The 22902-nt window shown below is 46.7% G+C and overlaps 1 protein-coding gene across 2 annotated transcripts; it reads right to left on the bottom strand.

The window, feature by feature from the left end:
• Positions 1-279: 279 nt before the first annotated feature.
• On the bottom strand, positions 280-22036 carry atp2b1a (ATPase plasma membrane Ca2+ transporting 1a). 2 transcript variants are annotated; one of them, XM_061668381.1, is made up of 22 exons: positions 21887-22036; positions 18152-18663; positions 13617-13814; positions 13217-13474; positions 12644-12769; positions 12106-12267; positions 11926-11964; positions 10323-10478; positions 9933-10147; positions 9524-9766; positions 8569-8810; positions 7980-8217; positions 7536-7715; positions 7357-7444; positions 7175-7281; positions 6911-7102; positions 6362-6575; positions 6078-6289; positions 5893-6000; positions 5226-5414; positions 4520-4609; positions 280-2669 (listed from the first exon to the last, which is right to left on the bottom strand). In XM_061668381.1, the coding sequence occupies exons 2-22, from the start codon at positions 18342-18344 to the stop codon at positions 2280-2282; spliced, it is 3840 nt and encodes a 1279-aa protein (XP_061524365.1). In that variant the 5' UTR covers positions 18345-18663; positions 21887-22036; the 3' UTR covers positions 280-2279. The 2 variants fall into 2 exon arrangements, with proteins under 2 accessions (XP_061524365.1, XP_061524364.1); XM_061668380.1 differs by lacking the exon at positions 4520-4609 and having other exon boundaries at positions 21887-22034.
• Between the last annotated feature and the right edge of the window lie 866 nt (positions 22037-22902).

Here is a 22902-nt window from a genome sequence, read left to right as displayed (position 1 = left end):
CAATAAAGGCTATTCTATTCTATTAGTATGAGAATTGGAAAAGATTCTTAGTTTTTAGAGTTAACGATGACTGAGCCAGTGTATTGTGCAACGCTCAAAGGTGAGTGACCTTTGTTTTGTTGCTAATCTAATCTTAAAATAAAATAAGTACGATCACATCTTAGACATTTTCGTGATTGTAGTGACGTAACTGAGTGCAACACTTCAAGCATTTGCCTTGAAAGTTTTGGTGGGAAAAAAAGACAAAAACTACTGCAAAATGAATAACAGGGCCGCTGCTTGTAGGCTAAATACATTATTTATTTTTAAAAACCATACACATTACTCGACAAGTTTCAAATGTAAATCCAATCACGATATTCATTTAAAATGCTCAAGATAAACAGACACGAAGTACTTTTATTTCCAAATGTTAAAAGATAAAAAAATAATAATCCATAAAACAAATGGAAAACAACAACATTCATTCCCGTGTTTTCCAGGAAGAAGCTACAGAACAAACTCCTGGTATGGATTCCACTTTTTGTGTGTTTTCAAGGGTCTTCCTAGCTATTTTGTCATATCTGTAAAACCAAACAAGGACAACAGGCCAGCTCCCTTACAATGTTTACTCCACACGTCTCTGGGTGAAGACTGCCAAAGGGGGCTGCAGGAAGAACGTGCAGCCACCAAACCAAAGCGAGAAGAAAGAAAAAAAGAAGAAAAAAAAGAGGCCTGTTCTCTCTCCCTCACACCCTGAGATGAATGTTTCAGAACACACACATTTGAGTGGCCTCTCCGCACTGTCAAATCCTCCAAACTGTCTCGTGAGCACGGTGAAAGCTCAATAAATCAGTTTATCGTCATAAAAATACAAAGGTACATTTGTTGTTTCTGTATCAAAACTCTTGCTCGGAAATAAAGTACCCTGTGCAGATAGATACCAGTGTTTGCCTTGTCTTTATTCTTAAAAAACAAAAAGGGAAAAAAAGAAAAAATATACAGATCCTTTATAGTGTTTCCAGTACGTCAGGTGTCCAAAAATGGTTCTTCTGTGTGTCTATGCGTTGGGAGGGACAGAACATTTTAGAAGTTGCATCTGTGAAGGGGGCTGAGAAACACTAAAAATGTTAAGTACACAAATATAAAGAACTAAAAACGAGGGGGGGTCTATATTTAGCAAGCATCCGCAGGGTTGATCAAGCTTGAACGGTGACTCGAGCCAAGGCACATTCACTGGCTAATTTAGTCTCAATTGAATGCAAGTTGTGTTGTTCCTTTTTGTGCAAATATAAGTGTAAAAGTGTGTCAGCTTGTTCTGAATGTGTGCTAAATATGAGCCCCGTGAACTCCCTTTTTTTTTGTTGTGGTGAGAAGCTTTCAACACGTGGAAATCTTTGAACACAAGGTAACAGATGAAAACGAGGATTTTTTTTTTTCCCCGGAAGCTTTTGTGCACGTGGAAACTATAGAGTAAATATTTATAGCGATGCCCCAAAACACATCATCGGGGGCCAGGCCAGGCGGACCTCCTCTCTATACAAGACTTAGTGTTTATTGGTTTGGCTAGACGTTTCTATGTTTATCTACAAATATATAACAAATAAAACTTGCAGGCAAAAATACGTAAGTTTCAATAGAAACACCTTTTTTTTCCTGAAAATACAGCAGTATCTGAAATAATCTTCTCAGTTGTTTTTTTTTTTTTTTTTTTAAATCTGTCCCGTTTTCTGCATCATACATCAGGAAGCTCTTTTGCCTACAAACAGAAAAAAAGTATCTACAAACTTTGTAAACAGACCTGCTTTCTATCCTCCATGAACATAAATAAGTCAAAATATTAACAGCCAAATGGAGCAGAAATAGTTTTGTTTTTTTGCGAGCGAGGGCCAAAGAGCTAAATATACAACACCATCGAGATTAAAAAGAAGCAAAAAGGTTCTGTCGTCTTCAAGTCGCGAGGACCTCCTCCTCCTCTTACTCGTTGTCGCAATTGAAATAATAATAATAATAAGAAGAATAGAATAAGAAAAACAGGTCACTTTCAATCAAGAGTTTATAATCACGGCTTTGTCCAGCCAGACAAACCAAAGGTGGGGGCGGTGGCAGGGGGTCGGGTGGAGTCTTAACGTGGTTTAAGAAGCAAAGAAGAAGAAGAAAATCAAAGCATCCACACAAGTCGTTTACATTCCTCCCAATGTTCGTCCAGCCCCGCCCAGCACAGCTCCCCAGTTCGCTTCCCCCCCCCCGGTGTAGAAAAGTGGTAAGGTGCCTTTCAGGGAGGTGGGCGTGCTTTGCGATCAAAGGGAGGTCTCCAGGCTGTGTAGGGGGCTGCCCGGCACGGGGGGCTCGCCCGCTTTGGTGGCCTCCGGGAGGAGGTGGTTGCTGCTCTCCACAGCGTTATTGTTCTGGTTCGGGGAGGCGGCGCTGAGGGCGGGGCTGGGGAAAGGCGGGGCGGTGCTGGCTGGCGATGGCGGCGCAGGGGAGGCGTTGCGAGGGCTGGCCGAGTCGCGCTTGGTGGGTGGGTCGTCCTCGGCGTCCGTATCGTCTATGAGGGGAATATGCGGCTCCGAGTCCTCTATCCGAAACTCCGGGTGGGTCATGAAGTTGTGGATGGAGCTCCGCGACTCGGGCTTCTCCAGGCCCTCATAGAGGGAGATGGAGCTGCGGAATGCGTTCACCACACGGATCTGCAGGCAGGGGGAGAAGAATGTCTTTAGACACAGGCGCACCTGGATGCCGTCGGAAGACGAGGTGAGTTTCTAGTGGCCTCAGCACACGAACGCCATCAGTGAAACACGTGCAAGTCGTTCTGACACGTCCTCTACGAGCCTCCAGCAACACTACAATTAAATCATACGCTTTCTGCTTCTTGAATCACAGCATAAACCCAAAATGGTGGCTTTGACGTTGCTGAGGCGTGCGGGTGGCCGTATGTCGGAGCGCTTTCGGACAGGTGAGTTGGTGCACAAAGTGAGCGAGTGTCAAACCCACACGAGTGTCTTGTTGAGTACGTCACCAAACGCTCTGTAGAGGCCCGCTTCTGATTATTCAACAAAATGCAAAAAAAAAAATAATAAATAAATAAATAAAAATAGGAGAACCAAGAGAGAAAGAGTCAAAAGGCCTTAAAAGGTGTTGGGCATGCTTAGAAGAGAGGAGAAAGGCCAGAAAGAGGACAGATATGAATGACAGATGAGAGAAGACGACAGACAAGGCTGAATAGAAGACAGGAGCCAGGAAAGAGAGAAGACAAAAGATAGAGAAGGTGGGGGGTAGAAATAGACAGAAGCCAGAAAAGAGCGAGGACAGGAGACAGACCAGAAGGCAGGAAATTAGAGACAGGAGCGCGAGGGGGGGTGTGCCTTGAGACAGAAGGTCAGTCGTAAGCGTTTTTTTGTGGAGACCAAACAAACGTAAGAAAAAGCTGCCACAGCCAAGCACGTCCACAAGCGGGTCGGGCATCTCAGACGAAAACGAAAACGGCACACAAGAGTCGAGAGTGAGCCCATGCAGAGCGTGTGCTACCTGGTGCTCTAACGGCGGTAAACCTTTGAGTATAGCCCATGACACATTTCACAGAATCTAAAGAAGAACACGGGGCGCGTCAGTGGGATGCGGACCGACACACAACCACTGACACGCACAGACGGAGGACCACCTTTTGACCTGGAATGAAAAGTTATTGAGGTAACATCTGACCAATGCTCTTGCACCTGTAGGAAAAACAGCAGAGAATTTAGGCTCATTTCTTCCGTGAAGGTCTTCTCACGTGGTCCGAACCAAATCCGGAAGATTTGCGAGAGAGATAAGTGCCGATCCGGAACATCCACACCACTGACAAGGAAGCCCGCTTGTCACTTTTGAGGACTTCTTTAAGAGCGTGTCCATGGGCGTATACTCAAAACATTTACCCAGCAAAGGACTACAGCGCTGCGACACAGACCCATGAGAGCGACGGGGGCACAGACTGACTGAGGCAGATGCAGACACCACCTGCTCAATCTGGAAAACATCACTGAAAAATGCACGCAATTCCACATTTCTCTCGTTATTAATCAGTCAAAAACAAACAAACCAACAAAAAACATTCCAAGCAGAAGCGGAACAGAAGACAAAGTAATGACACAGAGAAAAAAAACATCTCCACGTCAGAAGCCACCTGATCACATGGTACATAGATAAGAAGAGCATCATGTGGCATCCAAGCTTGATGGAAGATGTGGGTGCCTTTGTTGTTTGTCAGTTGGAAGAGAGTCAGCAAGAGAGAGAGAGAGAGAGAAAGAGAAAGAGAAAGAGAGAGAGAGAGAGAGAGAGAGAGAGAGAGAGAGCCGAGGAAGTTAGGAGAGGAGACGTCTCATGCATGAGAGGAGAACACGCACTCACACCCCACAGCGTCAGAAGCGGAGTTGGTGGCAGCGGTGGTGGTGGTGTTGTTGTTGGTAGTAGTAGTAGTAGTAGAAGGAGAAGTAGTAGTGGTGGTGGTGGTGGTGGAGGAGGTGGAAAACGCTACATGTGTAGGGCTAGAAACATTGGTTACATCGTGCTGCTGCTGGCTGGAGTTGGAGGCCTGCCGCCTCAGAGCCCCCTGTAAGGAAGTTCCGCTCTGGAACGCACTCACTACATCCATCTGCAAAGAACCACACAGCGTGACAGGAGAAAGCCCAGAGGAGAAAGAGAGAGAGAAAGGTGAAATAATAGCAATAACAATCTTGAGCATAGAAGGAACCACAGTGAAATATCACTTGGAAATTTGAGTTGTTAAAAGAGAGGGAAAAAAGGGGTGATAGTTCTGGGTTGAAAAAGGCACTGATCAGCTGATCATCTTCATACATTTTTGACCAATCGGCTGCTTTTCATCCTCATCCCCTCGTATGAATGCATTACAGTGAACCTCCGCATATTCACGGTTTGGCATTCGCTGAAAAACTCACCTTTTCTACTTTTGTGCTCAGGCTAACAATGTATTTACGTACAATCTTGTGGCATCTTGTTTGGTATCATTTGGACAAAAATAGTGCTTTGCCCGGATCGTGTGGAAAATATAGGTATTTATAAATCATTTGAGAGGTGTTGATTACTCCCAGCTCAGTCCTTATCCCGCGAATAGCAGGGGTCTCACTGTACATTCTTTAAGAGTGCCGCTGCAACAGCAATGGAGAGTTACAAGTTTTTATGGCTTTTGATTCCCTTGTGAGCGGTGTCAGGTGGGCACGTGCTTCGCCCCGCAGCTTTCGGTTCATTACCTGAGTCTGGATGCGGTTGAGGCCGCGGAACCAGAGGATCTGGCCGCGACGGAGCTCGCGCTCGGCGTGGTCGATCTCCTCCATGTCGTCCAGCTCCTCCAGCTCCTCGTCGGGGATCTCCTCCTTCTGCGTGCCGTGGCCCGCCGTCTTCAGGAACTTTAAGCGGCTGGTGGGTATCGAGGAGATGACCTGGAAGTAAAGTGTTAAGTGTAATCAGATTAGTTTTGATCGGAAATAAGGCAAATATTCTCGGTAAAACTGCATTTTTGCAGTGAACTGTCTGACATTGCTGTGCACTTGTAGAACGCTGAGTGCGCACTGAGAGAACTCTCTCAACTCAACTTTATTTATAAAGCACTTTTAAAAACAACCAAAGACGGAAACAAAGTGCTGTACACAGATAAAAACAGGTGCGGCGTCTTACACTGAGTTGAAAGCCAAAGAATAAAAATGGGTTTTAAGACGAGTTTCAAAACCGGACGAACAACTACATGTTAGCAATGATGTAAAACTGTGCATCTGGCAGCTAGTACATGGACAATTCAGCACACTAGTAGGATATCAAACAAATATTCACATGATAAGCACGGAAAGAAATGAGGTGCTTACTGCACTAAGCCTATCCCACCACAGGGGGGTAGCGTTGAGTTGCAAATCTCTGTCTTACCTGGCCCCACAGCAGCGAGCCAAAGCCCAGGAAAGTGCACCAGAGCCACTGGTCGATGGTGAGTGCCACGCAGCTGAACGGCTTCCCTCCAAACTGCACGATGACGATCTGGAAGGACGAGAAGGGGGCCGTTCAGAGGCGAAAATGCGTTGACGGTTCGCATGGAGGTCGAGAATCCGGCGTACCTGGATGATGAAGGTCCCGAAGACGATGCTGCAGAAGATGAGGTTGTTGAAGATGCCCTCGAAGACGTTGCGTTCGCCGTGGATCTTGCGGGCGTTGATCTCGTTGAACAGCTGCATCAGGACGAAGGTGTTGAAGACGATGGTGTAGTGTTCCGACGGCGGTGCTCGGAGGGGCGCCTTCCTCCCGTTGTCGATGTCGAACATCTTCTCTCCTGCGGCGTAGAAAGAATGTCAATGCCGGCAAGGACAAATCAAGCGGATAAACTAGAAGCTTCATCTCTTACCGGCGAAGAGCAGCGTGAAGATGATGACCAGCTGGTACACGCCCTGGCCCAGAATGTTCTTCATCATGGTGCGAGAGATGAGAGGCTTATTGCGGCCATATGGCTTCCTGAGAAGCAGGGCTTCTGTGGGCGGCTCTGTGGCCAGCGCCAGTGAGGCGAAGGTGTCCATGATCAGGTTGACCCACAACATCTGCACCGCCTTCAGTGGAGAGTCCTGCAGGAAGAGAGCCACCACATTTAGTCTCTATACATTGTTTAGATTTTCCATTTACAGTGGTACCTGGACTTAGAAATGTATTTTGTTCTGTGAGAATGCTCTTAACAACTTTCCACATTGAAATCAATTAAAATGCCATTAATCCGTTCCATCCCCCCCAAAAAAAAAACGACATTATTTTTGTGCGTTACAGAAAAAGAGTGAGATCTGGAAACATTTTGCTTATCCAGCTCAGTCAGGCCAAGCCAAACAACGCTACAAACTAAACGGTCTGCGAAGCCGCACAGACCACGGAGGGAACCAAACCACTGTATTTTGCGAGGTTAACTAACCTGTGTGATGCAGGCGCCCGTAAACGCCACGATAACGGCCACCACGTTGACGGTAAGTTGAAATTGCAGGAATTTGGAAATGCTGTCGTACACGTTGCGTCCCCACATGACGGCCTTGACGATGCTGGAGAAGTTGTCATCGGTCAGGATGATGTCCGACGCCTCCTTGGCCACGTCGGTTCCGGCGATACCCTGCAAGAGAGGAAAGGCACGATTCGTCATACACGCCGTTGAGGTTACATTTGTGTAGTGTGTGTGACTCACCATGGCAAAGCCCACGTCGGCTTTCTTCAAGGCGGGACCGTCGTTGGTGCCATCCCCTGTGACGGCGACAACTTGCCTCTGCTCGACCACGGTGCTGTCAATAATACCTAGAGCAGTACAAGATGTGAGCTGAATGCAAAGGCAACAACTTCCCACATTCGTGTTTGACAAAATAAACCTACCTTTGACTAAAGTATGCTTGTCAGTTGGGGAAGAACGAGCCAGCACTCGTAGTTTGGGCCAGATCTTGTCAATGCGCTCTTGCTCGATCTAGAAATAAAACAAGAATCAAGATGAATCACAGAAGAGTATTATTTCTGGAAGCGTCTGAGGGATAGGAGCTCTGCTGCTGCCCGCCTACCTCTCCCTTTTCGTTGCGTATCCGTCGGTTAAACTCTTTGCCCTCCAAGCAGATGAAGTCGTCTCCGGGCTGCAGGATGCCGCACTTGCTGGCGATGGCGCGCGCCGTGTTGATATTGTCGCCCGTCACCATCCGTACCGTGATGCCTGCGCGCTGGCACTTTCTGATGGCGTCCGGGACCTGAAGAAACAATGATGCTCATTCATGAAATACACACTTAGAAACACTGGTCACTAGTCACTAGGTGGGTAGTCATGTGCTGGCTACATTTACTCCATTACATTTATTTATCTGGAACATTTTGGATAAATTGGGCAATGAAAAAAAAAAAAAAACAGCCATGTCTGAGTACTCAAGTACTTATTTGGAGGACTACTTTAGTCATAATATTCCACAGTAACAGTACTCTCACTTATTAGTACAATTATTGGCTACGCTGCCTACCTCGAGCCTCACTGGGTCTTCGATGCCCACCACGCAAATGCAAGTGAGCCCGGTCAGGATGTCGTGTTCGTTGTCCCAGTCGGGCTCGCCGTCCGTCACGGTAAAATCTCGGTACGCAAGGCAGATGGTCCTCAAGCCTTCCGAGGCCATGGGCTCGATCACTTTCTTCACCATGTCGTCACGGTCTCGCGGGCGAAACACCTTTGACTCGCCAGACGCTGTCAGGATTTTATAGCACCTAGGAGCGGAAAACACAGTGATAAGACAGCTAAAAGTAGACAAAAAGCCTCTAAAAGTGAAACATAATAGTGAGGGTAGGCAGAGGAGAAAACAAAAGCGTTTGAATGAGGAGCCGCACAAGCGTGACGTCACACTAAGCCCTCTGTGGGTTAAAAAGAAGCCCGCTTGGTTAAGAGGCTTATGAAGTTGTTACCAGCTCATTTTCTCAGCGCCTGTTTATAAGTCGCAAAGTAAGGGGTTCGGGTGGGATGCACTTGAACGTCTTAGCTGCTATAAGACATTACGTATCTTTCACGGGCATCTAGAGCAAGCAAAGACCTATGGACTAAAACCACTCGAACGTTCTTACTTTTTGAGGAGGATTTCTGAGGCGCCCTTGCTGAACATCCGGAAGCTGCCGTCGGCCATCTTCAGCACCGTGCTCATGGACTTGCGCACGGAGTTGAAAGTGTACACCTTGTGCAGCTTCTCCTCGGGGATCTCGTTGCGAATGGTCTGGTAATCGCGCTTGAGGTCAGTAGAAAATCCCAGCAAGGCACATTCGGTCTTGTTCCCCACTTGCCGAGGCAGGCCCCCTTCTTTCTCTGGAGGCTTCAGGGGAGGAGAAGTGAAGACAGTTTAATTTACTCAAATGAGCACATGTAGCGGCAGTGTCAGCTCTTATGGGATTTTTTTCTGGTACTCACATTTTTTTTTTTTTTAAATCTTTGTAAAGGAGGGATATGCAAAAGTTGCTGACAGAGTGGCTGGCAAATGGGGAAATTCTTCCAAAATGAAATCACATTTAAAAGCGCACCACCCAACACTCCTCTACAAATTCAAGGTAATGTAAAAATATTACTGTAACGGTCTTGAAATGAACGTTTACAACAACCTACAATAGTTAGCGTGTTTGCATTTGATGAAATAAATATTCGAGACTCTTCATTAGCAGAGAACTAGCTGTATATATAACTAGCATGGCTAACAATTTCGTTTATGTTTGACGTTATTCACAAAGCGGAGAAGAGCAGAGAAATAGTTACTCCCTTTCTGAGATATAAAAGTACTTTAACTGTTGTACCATTTAGATTTTTCTTTATACATTTAATTACCATATTTACCTTACAAAGTGATTTACCCAAACTTTTAAAAATAATATATTTTAGAGCTGTAATTGCAATACATTGATACTGTGAAGCCGCAATATTTTTGCTCTCAGTGGTCATACCATCAGTGCTCATCATGAAAATTCAAAAATTCAGTCAAGGTACCACAGTTTAATACAAAAAACAATAACAAGCAGTTCTATTTGCCAAGTATACCATGATCTTGGTCGTGTAGGCGCAGTTGACGGCGATCCCCAGAATCAGGAAATCTAAAATGGAGGCGGGGATGTTCTCCGGGTCCGGCACCTTCTTGTAGTGTTTCTCGGCCACGTATGCCTGCACCACCGTCATGCGGTTCATGGTGAGCGTCCCGGTCTTGTCCGAGCAGATGGCCGTGGCGTTACCCATGGTCTCGCAAGCGTCCAGGTGGCGCACCAGGTTGTTGTCTTTCATCATTTTCTGTCGGAAGGACAGTCAAGAGCTATAGATAACACCTTGTAGGATCCTAGCTTGGCTTCAAGGTATCACTTAGCATGTCTTAACAGCCTGGCCCGCTACTTCTAATAGGCTAAAGCATAAGCCGGCGGCCACCCGGCATGCGGGTGACAAGGTTAAGTGACTTTACCTTGACAGAGTACGCCAGGGAAATGGTGACGGCGAGCGGGAGGCCTTCGGGGACGGCCACCACCAGCACGGTGACGCCGATGATGAAGAATTTGACAAAGAACTGAATGTAGATGGGCGTGCAGGCCTTGACCCAGGGCAGATTTTGGATCCAAAAGGTGTCGACCACAAACAGCACCACCAGGATGATCACCGTGATGGCCGACATCACCAATCCTGCGAGGAAGCAGAGACATGAGGTGAATGTGAATTTGACACAATACAGAGGAGGAGTGTTGTTAAAAACCCTGCCATATTTGAAGTGACTTTAAAGTGTACAGATGCATATATATATATATATAAAAAAACATTTTTAAATAAATAAATAAAATAAAATAAATCTGCCACTCACCTGCTTTGCCGATTTGCACGGCGAGTTTGGTCAGCTTGCCCTGGAGGACAGACTTCTCTTTCTTTGGCAGGTTGGCTTTCTTCTTCTCCTCCGTGTCCGCTCCCTCGTCGCTGTTCAGAGGTTGCATCTCCATGGCGGCGCCGTCCTGTGCTTTTGCTGAAAACAAGAAGACGTAAAATGTCATACAATATGAAGCATAAATGATTGTATTTGTAAGAACGTCATTCCATGTTCACAGTGCCATCTCCCAGCCGCCGCTCCCTTGCAGGCAGAACAGACGGGAATCCCAAAGACACGCGAGCAGATAAAATATGAGGGCTCGTCTCTGCAGAGCCATGATAAAATCATTAGACGTGCCAGACTGAGGATACATCTGCCAAAGCCCTCCAGGACAATTGTCACATCTTTCTTCCCTCAAACTTTGGATGATATAATTAAATGCCTCATGTAATGGGGACAGCCGGGACAAGGCTACGGTATTGTGTGTAGCGGGGCAGGGGTGTTAGCATTGGGATCCTGCAGCTGCCGTGGACTGTGGTTGGTTCTGGATTTACACGGACAGAATAATCTCAGTCTAAAGGATTACGGCTGATTCCTGGCAGACAGAGGGAATCTGTGCACCAGGGACCATCGCCACAGTTGTGGTTACAGACCCCGGCGTCACTGATCACCGTCCCAGCAGGACCACAAGCCTGGGCTCGCCGGTTACCGTGACAAAAACCTCATTGTCGGGCTTGTCAGCCTTCAAATTGGACACGGGACCCACTAGGAAAGGTTCCGTAAAGGACCACTGCAGTAGTGACAGGGCGCGGGCCGCAGGGAGAGGGGCTGGGTAGGAGGAGGTGGGGAGGGGTTTGGTGGAAAGCAGATGTTCTGGCCCCGGAATTGTTGCGTAGCTTTAATCTCCTCATCACTAATCGCTGTAACTGGATTCGGTAGCACCTGCTGCCCAAAGCACAATGTGCCAGGCGAGGAAAGAGGGGGAGACGGGGCAGGACAATGAGGATGCCAGCACAGCTTGTGCTGTGTCAAAGGGGGTCGCAGCGAAATGCAAAATCACTTGCAGAAAAAGAAGCACCCCAGCCAATTAACACACCGCGGTTAAATAGGAGGGAGGACGCCGGCTATTAAATGTGGGCGCTACGTTTGCGAGGCAATTATACATACTTTAATGGGACCACCTACACTTTACCCACTATTGCCACTCGCATCAGCTTTAACGCATCAGCTGCAGCGCACACGCTTCCTGACCCGTTCCACCGCATTCCAACTCCACGAAAATGAACCACACAACACGACCTTTTCCAGAGAGTTTAGCTTCCTATGCCGTCATTAGCAGGCAGGTCAAGGTCAATAATTTGTTTGATTTTGTATTTGCATTTTTGTACTTCTTTGTTTTGGAGAGCAAATTCAAGGGAGACAAATATTATTTCGGAATCTGTGAATGCTAATCAAATAAAGGTCTCCTTAATACAGTCTGAATCATCTTACGGTGCTTTCACACACCCATTCAAGGTCGAATCACACAACTAAAAAGCAGGTGGCCTGTGAGTGTGTGTGTGTGTGTGTGTGTGTGTTCACGTTGGTCAACATAGCAACTCACCTTTCTTCCGATTTTCAATGGAGCCATCCTGCTTCTTGTCTGCAAAAAATATATAATAAAAAACACCATTTAGCTGGTGAGAAAAGTGTTTCAACCTTCCTGAATTGGGATGCAAAAACACATGGCGGTGCAGGGAAATGACCCCAAAATAAAATCAAACCAGGCTAAGAGGACACTCACTTTTCCTCTGTTTCTTCTTCTCCTCTTTTTCCTTCTTTTCGTCGTCGTCGTCGTCGTCCTCGTCCTCGGCGGCACCGAGCAGCGTGAAAATAATTCCAGTTTGAGAATTGACGCCGACTGCCGTGACCACCATTTTCCCCGAGCCCTCCATCACGTGGGTGCCTATTAGCGCGAGGAGCAAAGATGTCACTTAAGTTTCCCCACATAGACAAACCAAAATATGAGATTTATTTGCCAAGTGAGCAGAACACTTCAGATGCTGGGCTAGCAGAAAACGCTAGGCGAGGAAACCAAAGAAATGCTTTTGAAAAATCAAAGCAATATTCTACAAACAGAAGATGGTAGTTATGACAGTGAATTAAAACTATCACAAGACAATCTTCTTTAAAGTACCTCATGAGCACCGGAGAGGTACATGCTGACGTCAAGTACATATACAAGCTGAAAAGTGTCGTTCACGCTGACAGATGCTTTCACCAACATACACATAGCAATCCTCCGAGACCACAGCAACATGGAAGTACAGGCTTTACATTACCTGATAACAGCATCAGATCTCTTGCTTGCGTCTTCTTGACATGGTCCGACTCCCCCGTGAGGGAGCTCTCGTCGATCTTCAAATCGTTGCCTTGGATGAGGAGACCATCGGTGGGCAAAAGGTCCCCTACAAACCACACCAAGTGTTAACACTCAAAAGGGTCACCAGAGGTCTAAGTCAGTCTCAAGTCTCAAGCAAGTTTCAAGCAAGTCCCAAGTTACTGTAGCATAAGTCAAGTGGCTCAATTCGATTTGATTTAAATAAATCTTAAGTTAGTCATAAAATAAGTATTTTTAAGTACACCTCTGGCTGTACTCACACCTTCGCAATCACATCGTTTTCAATCCCAAACCAGTTTCTGTGCTGTCTATTGCTCTATTGTCCTCTCAATTGAATGCATAACCGACATGAAGCTTAGTTAATGTTCGACCTGCCATCGGTGAGCTAAACTGTGAAGTTAAACGAAGCTTACCAGCCCCTGTAGGTTTTATAGTGATGGATGCAAGTTTTAGCCAAATAAGTCCCAAGTACTCGAATTATCGACATACATCATGTGGGGTAAATCAGACTTACCATATTTTATTTGTGCAACGTCACCGACGACTATCTCCGCCACGGGGATCTGGATGACCTGCCCGCCGCGGACCACGGTGAACTTCTGCTCCTGCTCGATGCGGCTCTGGAGGCCTCGGAACTGCTTCTCTTTGCTCCAGTCGTTGAACGCCGTCACCAGCACCACGCAGATGACCGACAGCAGGATGGCGGCGCCCTCGATCCAGCCTGCCTCCGCCTCGTTCTCGTCCTCCGCACCGCCCGCAGCCTTGCCGCAGTCTGTGGAAGAAAAAACAAATAACGGTCAGGTGACTCAACTCTATAAATACATCTGCTGTAAATAAACAATGCAATGCAAACATAAGACGTAGGTTGTCTTTTACAATGATAACAAAACGGGATATTATAATAACCAACCTACCTTCTCTTTCGGCATCTTGAGGTCTATAAAAAGAAAGGCCAAGTGAAACTATGGCTGCCACTTCCAGGATAATCAGCGTGACATCCTGCAGTGCCTCCCACACTAATTGCAAGAACGTTTTGGGCTTTTTGGGCGGTATCAAATTTTGCCCAAACACTGTTTTCCGCTTCTCGATGTCTGCCGGCTGCCCGCTAAGTCCTGGAGAGAGAGAGTGGGGGAGAGAGATGAGACACATTTTAAATAAATGTGTCATGCTTCATCTTTTTTAACACATGGGAAAACAATTATTTGAACTATTCCTTAAGTTTTAACTAGGAGCCATCTCGTCCAACAACAGATGGATGCGGCACTGTGTGGGCTAAAAGTCACGCATATTATCTGCGCGGTGCATCAGCCGCTCTGAAAGGACACACTGGGTGGGTGACAATGGCGGCACACTCAAGAGAATAGACGTCAAATGCAACAAACGTGTGACCGCATGCATTCTCCTGCGCTGCGGGGACCCCCACCGTACCCATTCAACATGCCTACACACATTCAAAAGGGCCTACACACAGTTGGTGATGCACCGCGGTTTTCCAGCTCTATTCATGCTTGCGTGTGTGTGCGTGCGTGTGGGGGTGGACTGGATGGAGCTGCGCTGTGTGAGGCGAGGAGGGGACGGAGCGGAATTCGGAGGAGTGGATGACTGTGCGAAACCGCTACTGACGGGGTGAAGCGAGGGTGCGAAGCACAGCAATGACCGGGCTGGGAAAAGTGGGGTCACTGTTTAAAGAAGTTTCAAATCGCAACATAGAATTCCATTTTTACAACGAAGGGAAGCCTTTTACGTAACCAGAAGTGTCATGGCTCACATAGTTGACTTGGGATCAATACTCTTTTCAATGCACCGGTCACCAGCATGTTATAAGACACTGAAGTTCATATAAGGGTATAAATTGAATCCTCCACAGTAACAGCATACAGTATATCGGGATATAAACTTCAGTGTAAAAATTATAATGGAAGTATTTATGAATGGATTGTATTATCGGCTATACAGATTTGATCAAATCGATCCTAAGGGCTTTCACCAGATACCAAAGAAACCTGACGCTCGTCAAATGATTAGTACAATACATTCACATTTAATCTTCAACAACTGCTTGTTTTTCGGTATTATTCACTCGTTCCCTACACCCGCATCACTGCATTCGGATTGTTACATAATGAACTGAACTGTTACTGTGGTTTAAACTTTGTTTTAATCCAGTTCAGTCCATTTAAGTACGGTTCAGTAAGATTTAACTTTAAAGTACAATGTATTAGCATTCTTTTAGAACTGTCTGTTTTCAAACATTTATTTAGGTTGCATTTTTATTCAACTTGAATGCACAATACACTTTATTCAGCTACTGTTTTCTTATTTTCCTATATTTAAGTGCCGTGTTAATGTTCAATCTGTGAATAATGTTACAGTGGCCTACAGTAATATAAAATATACTTTTTAGGAATAAAAGTAGTTTTTTTTTTTTTTAGGTGGTACTAGAAAACACAAACGGATCCTTTCCTCAAGGTCCGTTAGTGGTAGGGAGCTGCAACAGTGAGTCACCAGCAGCAGCATTGTCGACAAACTGCGGGGTTTACCCGGCAATAATTACCCGTCACTGCTTCCCTCGCCACCTCATACAATCTGGTTTGATTCTTTAAGCCGCTAATGAAAAGATGCTGACAGCTACGGCCCGGTTCAATTTTATGCTACATTTTCCCTCAGCGCTTGGGCACAATAAATAAAAGTGACAGAGCAGTCAGCACCTCATCCCCGCCAACGGAAACTGAAAATAGGCAGGCCTTGCCCGCACTGACCGCGGGGCCGAGTCAAGCGGCTAATCATTAACCGTTTCATTTGTAGCGCTTGTCCCCGGCTGACCCTGCGCCGACCGCCGCTGTCATCCTGGCCGCCGGCGAGGGGGTCAAGGTGAGCCCTGGCCTTGTTGTAATCCAATGAAAAATGGCTGCGGTTTGGCTTTTTTTTTAATGCCTCTTGATTGAAGATTGTGTCAACAGGAGAGCAAACACAGAGATGTCACCCACAAATGACAAACAACCTGCTGAAAATTTTAATTTTCCCGCACTGTTATTGAGTAACAACTTTGGAGTCCCTGAAACAACAACAAATGCTAAGATAAAGGTCTACTACAACTCAATTATTGGAGTCTTTCCTTGCTTTAGCACTGCACCCATTGATTCAGACCACACTATAGCATTTTAGCAGACGTCTTAAAATAACTCGAACAACGTCACACGCTTACGTACACCTCTTAAGGTAATAATGACACATTGTCCTTTCTTGGGACGGGTGTGACGCCATAGCGTTGTCATGAATTTGCTTGTCACGTCAAACTGTGATTTGTTTGTGTTCCACTTCTAATCAGGAACAACTCAGGAATTCTGGGAAGACTGATTGAATGCAGAGAGACAGGCTTGACCAAGTTACACACACACAAAACTGGAAATAGGAATTTAAAAGTGTGCAAAAATGAAGTTTGGGAAGGAACCCCTTTGCCTCGCCAACAGAAGGTTTGAGCATGCAGCTCAACACACTGACCCACAAGAGTCCAAATGTGCTGACCGTGGCAAAGAGCAACACCCAACACAATGAGGCCGATTTGTGAACAGCATTCCAACGACGGAAGCCTTCTCCACACTTACATGGCCTGCGGGGGCTAGGGAGCCAAAACCTCAATATTTGGCTTCACTGATGTAGAAATCAAATTGTAAAAGGGGGAAACAAATAAGTGAGTGCTGTCAATAATATCGACGTGGAGAGAGGGCTTGTGAGTTTAATGAGCCTCATTACGCTGAGGATTCAGGGGCTCCCATTCGGGACTCGTAGTATAAACACTATGCTTTGATGGACTGACTGATGGCTACTGTTCCACGCTATGGCTGCTGGTTGACATCTGAGGACATGTGAAGTGGCGTCCTCGCACTTAGGCTCGCCGTGTGTCGACCTAGAGAGGTGACATTCAAAGCGGAGAGAGGAAGTGCTGAAAGGATGGCACGGTATGTGTTAAAACACCACACAGTCCGACGGGACTAAAAATAGACAGTCGAATTGACGGTCTTAACAGCTCGGGCCGTATACCCCCCCCCACCCCCACCCCTGCGGTGACGCATCACTTCGCTCAAAAATCTGCACTATCCAAGTCTATCCAAGGATAAACCTGAGTTATATTGATGAGAGAACACACAGGAAAACAAAAACAAACATCTCTCGTCACTGTGGGTGGAAATACAGGAGCGGTACATGCTCTGCAGTGACAGGCAAAGTTGAGTAAAACTTCACTGGGTGAGGAAAATTAGCTTGGAAATGTGGAGGATTAGGGAAGGATTGGTTAAAGAGGGTTTTAGACGTAACCGTCCAACTAATTAGAAATCCCTTTTCAATTGTCAAGCCCCTGTAATCCCACGCCAATGACGAATGAGCTCTTTGCCACTGTTAAATATCAAAGCGTGCGCCTCGTCGTCATCGTAGTCAGCCGCGCTCTCCCGGATATCGCCCGCCTCGCCTGGTGTCACTGGCGTGACAAAGTGTGACAGGACTCTTTAAGGCTCCCCGCCGTGACCCGGTCACATACGTGTTAGAACAATTGGCACCTCAACAGAAGGATTCTCAGCTATTCGCCGCCATGGCTGCCACGACAGCGCACTGGCAGGAGGGCGAGAGATGGCACGGCGCAACCCGTACAATCATCACGTCGTTAAGGTAATAATTCTGGCAGCAACCGCACATGATTCGTGCTTCCATTCAGCGGGGTATTTACGGCATTCCCTCTGGTAAGATGAAGCCCATGGAATTTTTTTTCTCCCTCTCTCTCTCCTCTCTTTGAGACTCTGCGCAGAGAGGACTGTTGCTGCGACAGTGAGTATGCGGTGCCGTTTTAATCTGGGATCAAACTGAAAATCCTCTCCCATAAGAGTTCAGTCAAGGTCATACTGGCGATTAGGCAGACTGTCCATAGAGAAATGCTGAAACAGAGTAGTGACAATAAAAGAGGGGAGGAAGAAAGGTCTGTGTTGTCAACCAGGGAAGCTCCAATGTCGTCAAACAACACGGTGACGACAGACTAATTCGAGATCGCTTTGGAGATGAACTCACTCCTTCCACAACACGTTTGGGCCATTACTTGGCGGGCCTGAAAGCCTCCTGTTTTGCTGGCCCACATTTGCGACATTAACGTGGCGCACATGTGCGATATTAACCTGGCGCAGGTCGCCCGGGCGGACAGCTGCTCTGTCCACAGCAGAGACGCAGAGGTGAAACAGGAGAGAGGGGACACGGCCGGGCCCTGAAATAGAGCCGGGGTGGCCCGGGTCAGAGCTCGCCCGTCCGGCCACCTGTCTCGCATAAAGTTTTCCAAGGAAGTGATGTCAAGTTGTCCAACGACATGTGCAACACATCTTATGGCACGCCTTCGAAGGTATGCGCCCGCCACATCTTGCCTTCAACAGCAAAACAGCCAAGATAAAAGTGAGGTGAAGGGTTACATTACCGTCCACAGGCGAGGTTTTTAAGCGGTCGCAGAGGCCGTGAACGTCCCCGTAAGATTCCCCAATTTTGTTCAGGCCCTCGGCGCCTCGCAGTTCCATGAGGGAGCGCAGTTCTTTGAGCGTGCAGCCAAAGTCGGCATCGTGGTTGGCCTCCACGATGGAGTTCTTCACACCGCTGTATGAGTTGTTCGCCATTGTCTCGCTATCTCCCACTAAAGTAAACCTCGGAGTTAACCGTGGGGGTGAAAAAAAACAAATCCCCCCCCCTTCTAATAAAAAAAAAAAAAAAAAAAAAGTGTCCCAGAAAAGCTTAAATCCTCACGAGCGCTCGCACGACGGTCGCTCCCATAAAAAAGGCGACAGGGCCGTCAGAGGCAGCTGCAGTCGTGCGGCAGCAGGTCGCGAGGCAGCGCTTCTACAAAGCCAGCCATGGCCCTCGGAGAGCCGAGTCTTCCTGGCCTCTCACGGCGACGGAGGGGAACCCGCAGAGCCAGAGATCAGCATGCAGTCAGATCTGAAAAGACCAGAGCAAAACACACCGTCAAGGAGCCATTCGGTGTTACGGTTGCAAAAGCACAGACATTTTCAAGGGTGGAAATTATTAATGAACCAGGAATTCACTATTTAAGTGGGTAAATTGTATTCTACCATAATCCTCACTAAAACAACCAGATTACAAGTACAGTGGTACCCTGACTTGTGAGTGCACACACAACTTTTTTAAAAACATACTGTAATGAAATAATTAAATAGAATGTAAAGCATTAAACAGGTTTTGCTACATTTTTAAAAAAAAATTTTTTTTTACTTCAATGCAAATGGACATTGTGTTGTTCCTTCTTGTGTGCACGCCTTGGCCTTCTGGAGCAGTAAAATACAGACGTGTGTTATACATGGAGACAGTCACTCCTTCATAAGACGCAGTGACAGTCATTTTTCGCAGAGGATAAAGAATATAGTAGATTCCTAAGAGTATTGTCATATTGTCTGTCTACAAGTGTTGCTCCACTATGTGTGCCATTGCTTAAAGAGCTATAACACCACGACACCTATGCTATTCGCCGATTAGCCCGCCTACGGCATTTGACATTGTTTCTTAGCATTAGGCTAAAAAGACTTTACAAAGGCAAAGCGAATTGGTTGTTTTAAACACACTGCCAACATCCAGCACTCACATCTAAAATTTTTGCTCGCAGGGCCAAAGCAAAAAAAAAAAAGTCTGAACGACAGCTCGTATCATGAAAAAGGAAGTTGGATAACTCGTATCTCAAGACACCATTGTACTGTAATGGGCAAGGAGAGCTATTTTTTTGCACTGATGTTTGCTAATGACAAAAAAAAAATTATATTAATGCTTAAAATGATAGCTTTCCATGAAATGACCCTCAATTCCCATGGAAAGCTTCCAATTTGGAATATTGCCATGGAAAATTTACAGGAAGTGTTCCGCCCTTATAAAAACACCATTCAGTGTCGGTGCATTCGCTATTACTGTGACCGAGCGTTCAGTCCTTCATCCAGACGTCGAGTCATGTTTTGTACGTCGGCAGCCCACCGCACAGGCCGCTCTCTGTGAGCAAGATTCCCTCCTGTGCCGTGGCGCTGGCGGCGACCTGGGACGGACTGAATGATTACTCCAGGAAAAGCCTGGCGTTCAATCTAATTAAGACTATCTGCGGCATCGGGGAGCTCCGTGGTGGCGCTCCCTGGCAATATGAGTGACGCAACGAGCCGAGGTTACTCAAAGAATGTATGGATTCCGTAGCAGCTAAGACATCTACACTATGCTCATCTAATAAAAATATGCATGCAGTCGGGGCTCCTCTAATCGCTGAAATAGGTGGCGAGATAACAAAGCAACAGGTCGCGGTTTATCTCCGGCTCCAAATATGTCACATGGGACCGCGATGAAGCACAACAGATAACAGCGGCTGCGTTAGCATTAGGTTGTTCCGTCCAGATTCTTGGAAAATATTCTGTCACACATTGAGATTCTACTTGGGGCCATCTGTTGCGAAGGAGAAAAAAAAAAAAAACGGCAGGCATTTGTTTTTGTTTTTCTGACAGACTGTAAAGTATATATAGTAATATAATACATTTTAATTACATCCGTTTATATATCTATTGATTACTTCCTACTTTGTTCAATGACGTTAACTCGATAGCAGCAAAAACAAAGGCGACAGAGTGGGGGTAATTGTCATCAATGCCTCCTGGCCCACAGCCTAGGCTGACTGCCAACTGAACACAGGTTTGTCACCATCAAGAAGAACGCGGCGCACTATTAATGGTCCATGGCGGTGATGTTATGCAACACGGGATGGTTGGAGAGATACGTGTGCAGCGCAGCCCCAAGCGCCGTTCGGGATGCTGGGGGCTGGCCGCGCAGCGCAAACGAGCCAAACAGGAGCAATTTGAAGTTTTGGTATCTTGCTCAAGGACGCTTGGAAATACTCCCGCTTGACACCGATGATGTGTTAGTATCCAATTCCAGCTAAGAAATTTAGAGTTGCGCCTTCAGTGTCGTACCATGTTTTGCAGCGTAATTAAGAACAAGAAGAAGAGGCAGAGACAGTCCCCAACTAAGCTGAAGTAACAATTCGCACAGGGCGGAGAAAATATATGCCCGTGAGTATTGTTGTATGCTCTGTTTGTATGGGTTGCTGCTCCATGGGTGTTAAGTAGCAGTTTTTTAAAGGTTTACAATTACCGTAACATCCATGCTAATTTAGTTGGCCAGTCTATAGCAGATCACAATAAACTAGTGGACTTTCGTTGAAGGAAATTATATAGTTTGGTTGAACATTTTGGTGACTTAATATATAGTTTAGTCTTTTTTTTTTAATGTGTCAGTTTTTCAGTAAATTTAAATTAGGAATGAGAAATAAAAGGAAAGAACAAGATGCATATTTCTTTGCAATTATAATCCTATTCAAATCCAAGTTGTACAGTCGAAGAAAGCGGACGCAACTGTCGTTCGCGCCACCTCGGCCGTCGCGAGCGACGCAGTCATTTAGCACGAGCGACAGTTAGGGGTTGCGAAATAGGTCGCAACGGTGGAAAATCGTCAAGATTGCCCGGCAGCTGGGATGGGTTGGTTGGGTGACAGCGGCCGGGGTTAACCCTTCGCATGCCGCGGCCAAGATGTCTGCGATTACACCCATCTGGAATAAACGGAGACAATTTAGCGGGAACGGCGGCCGGCGTCTCACGACGAGGATCCCCTCTGGTAGTTCGTAAGCCAACCGCACCGCGCAAGTAAAGGACACCAATTCTAGGGATCCCTCCGCAATGGAGCCGCCAAGCACGAGGGGTGGTATTTTTAGCTTTTCCCCGGGCTGCCCCTCCCCCCTGCCGCTAGCCTGCCACCGAACTGGGTCAGGCCATGTAAATGCGGAGGGTACAAAGCAGCGATGCCAGGCTCGCCTCTCTCACGGCTGATAGCTACTTAAGCGGCCCTTCGATGCTGTCGGGATGCCGAACGTTGCACGGGGGTACCGTCAGAGATGTCGGCAAGTATACGCGCGGTCTCCATCTTCCAGCCTCGACACTGGAGACGCTGACACAAATATAGACGAGCTATCGCCTTTCCAAAGGCCATCATCACACATGAGCATTTCTTCAGTTACACTTCGAAAGCTAAGGCAAGGTTGTTCAAAGATAAAAATTATACAAAAAGGCTTTGTATTCCTTTGTATGCTGTCCTGAAAGACAATTTTGTTAGGGGTTGTACGAACCTTTCCACACTCGCTATCCCTGTCTGAATGTCTTGAAGGCATGCACACTATGTATATTAAGTGTGAAAATGTTGCACCGCTATAATGCTATGCGGCGGCAGCTGCAGACACGATGCGTCTTTCATCAACGCTGCCTTTGAAGATGAGACGCGCGCTGTGCGCTTTGTAACGCGCCGCTCTGCGGCCACCGAGGCCCTGCCCGCCCGCCCGCCTTTCCATTCGCTGCCGCGATCTGACCTCGTCTTCCGCGGCTTTTCCGCTACAGGGACGCAGGGTGGTCAACAATGTGACACGAGTGAACGCTAAAAGGCAACTGGACTCTTCTTGTTTATTGAATTTATTGTATTTTTTCTGATTTTCTGAAAAAGAAAATGACTGAGGCAATATTAGGCTAGCGATAACCACTTTGCATTCTGTGGCATATAAACAGCCTGCTGTGTCTTTCAATGTGCACGGCACACATGTAGGAAAAGGTGCTCAGAGACAACATGAAATGTTATTTTTGGAGAGCGGAGCTGCTCGGAAGTGTCATATGAGGGGGCTGCGAGTGGGGCTTCACCACCATGACCTCGCACTGAATACTATGGTACAAAGAGAACAGAGCGTCTTTCGACATCGGCGGGGAAATTACCACAAATGTGCCACGCTGCCCCCCCCATACAAAATGTGACAAGTCTAGATTACAAATGTAAGCAGGGAATGTGATTCCAACACGGCCGAGGAGCGGCGAATGACACGACGAGCGCTCTCCACAACAAGTCTAACCACGACTGAATCACGTCTATGTCGGAACGGGCCGCGCTGTCGACAGTCAGCTGATACGAAGACTACGCAGTGATGGAATATGGAAGGATATTATCCCCCCCATCCCCCTTTACTCAATCTTGGAGTGACTGTAACGGTCCAAATGCCTCAGGCAGAGTGACACAATGTGGTTACTGTTGGTTTACATAAATCATTAAACACATCAAGGATGACACTGAAAGGATCTCAAATGGAGTCAATTGTGGAGTAAT

Source organism: Phycodurus eques, chromosome 22 (genome assembly GCF_024500275.1).
Source record: "Phycodurus eques isolate BA_2022a chromosome 22, UOR_Pequ_1.1, whole genome shotgun sequence".
NCBI lineage: Eukaryota > Metazoa > Chordata > Actinopteri > Syngnathiformes > Syngnathidae > Phycodurus > Phycodurus eques.
This window is presented reverse-complemented; position numbering and strand designations above follow the sequence as displayed.

Coding starts and splice junctions, on each gene's coding strand:
- atp2b1a (XM_061668381.1), bottom strand. CDS start 18,344: ATGGCGAACAACTCATACAGCGGTGTGAAGAACTCCATCGTGGAGGCC. Junction 9,767..9,932: donor CCCTGGCGTACTCTGTCAAG/GTAAAGTCACTT, acceptor TCCTTCCGACAG/AAAATGATGAAAGACAACAA. Junction 7,716..7,979: donor AAGACCCAGTGAGGCTCGAG/GTAGGCAGCGTA, acceptor TTGTTTCTTCAG/GTCCCGGACGCCATCAGAAA.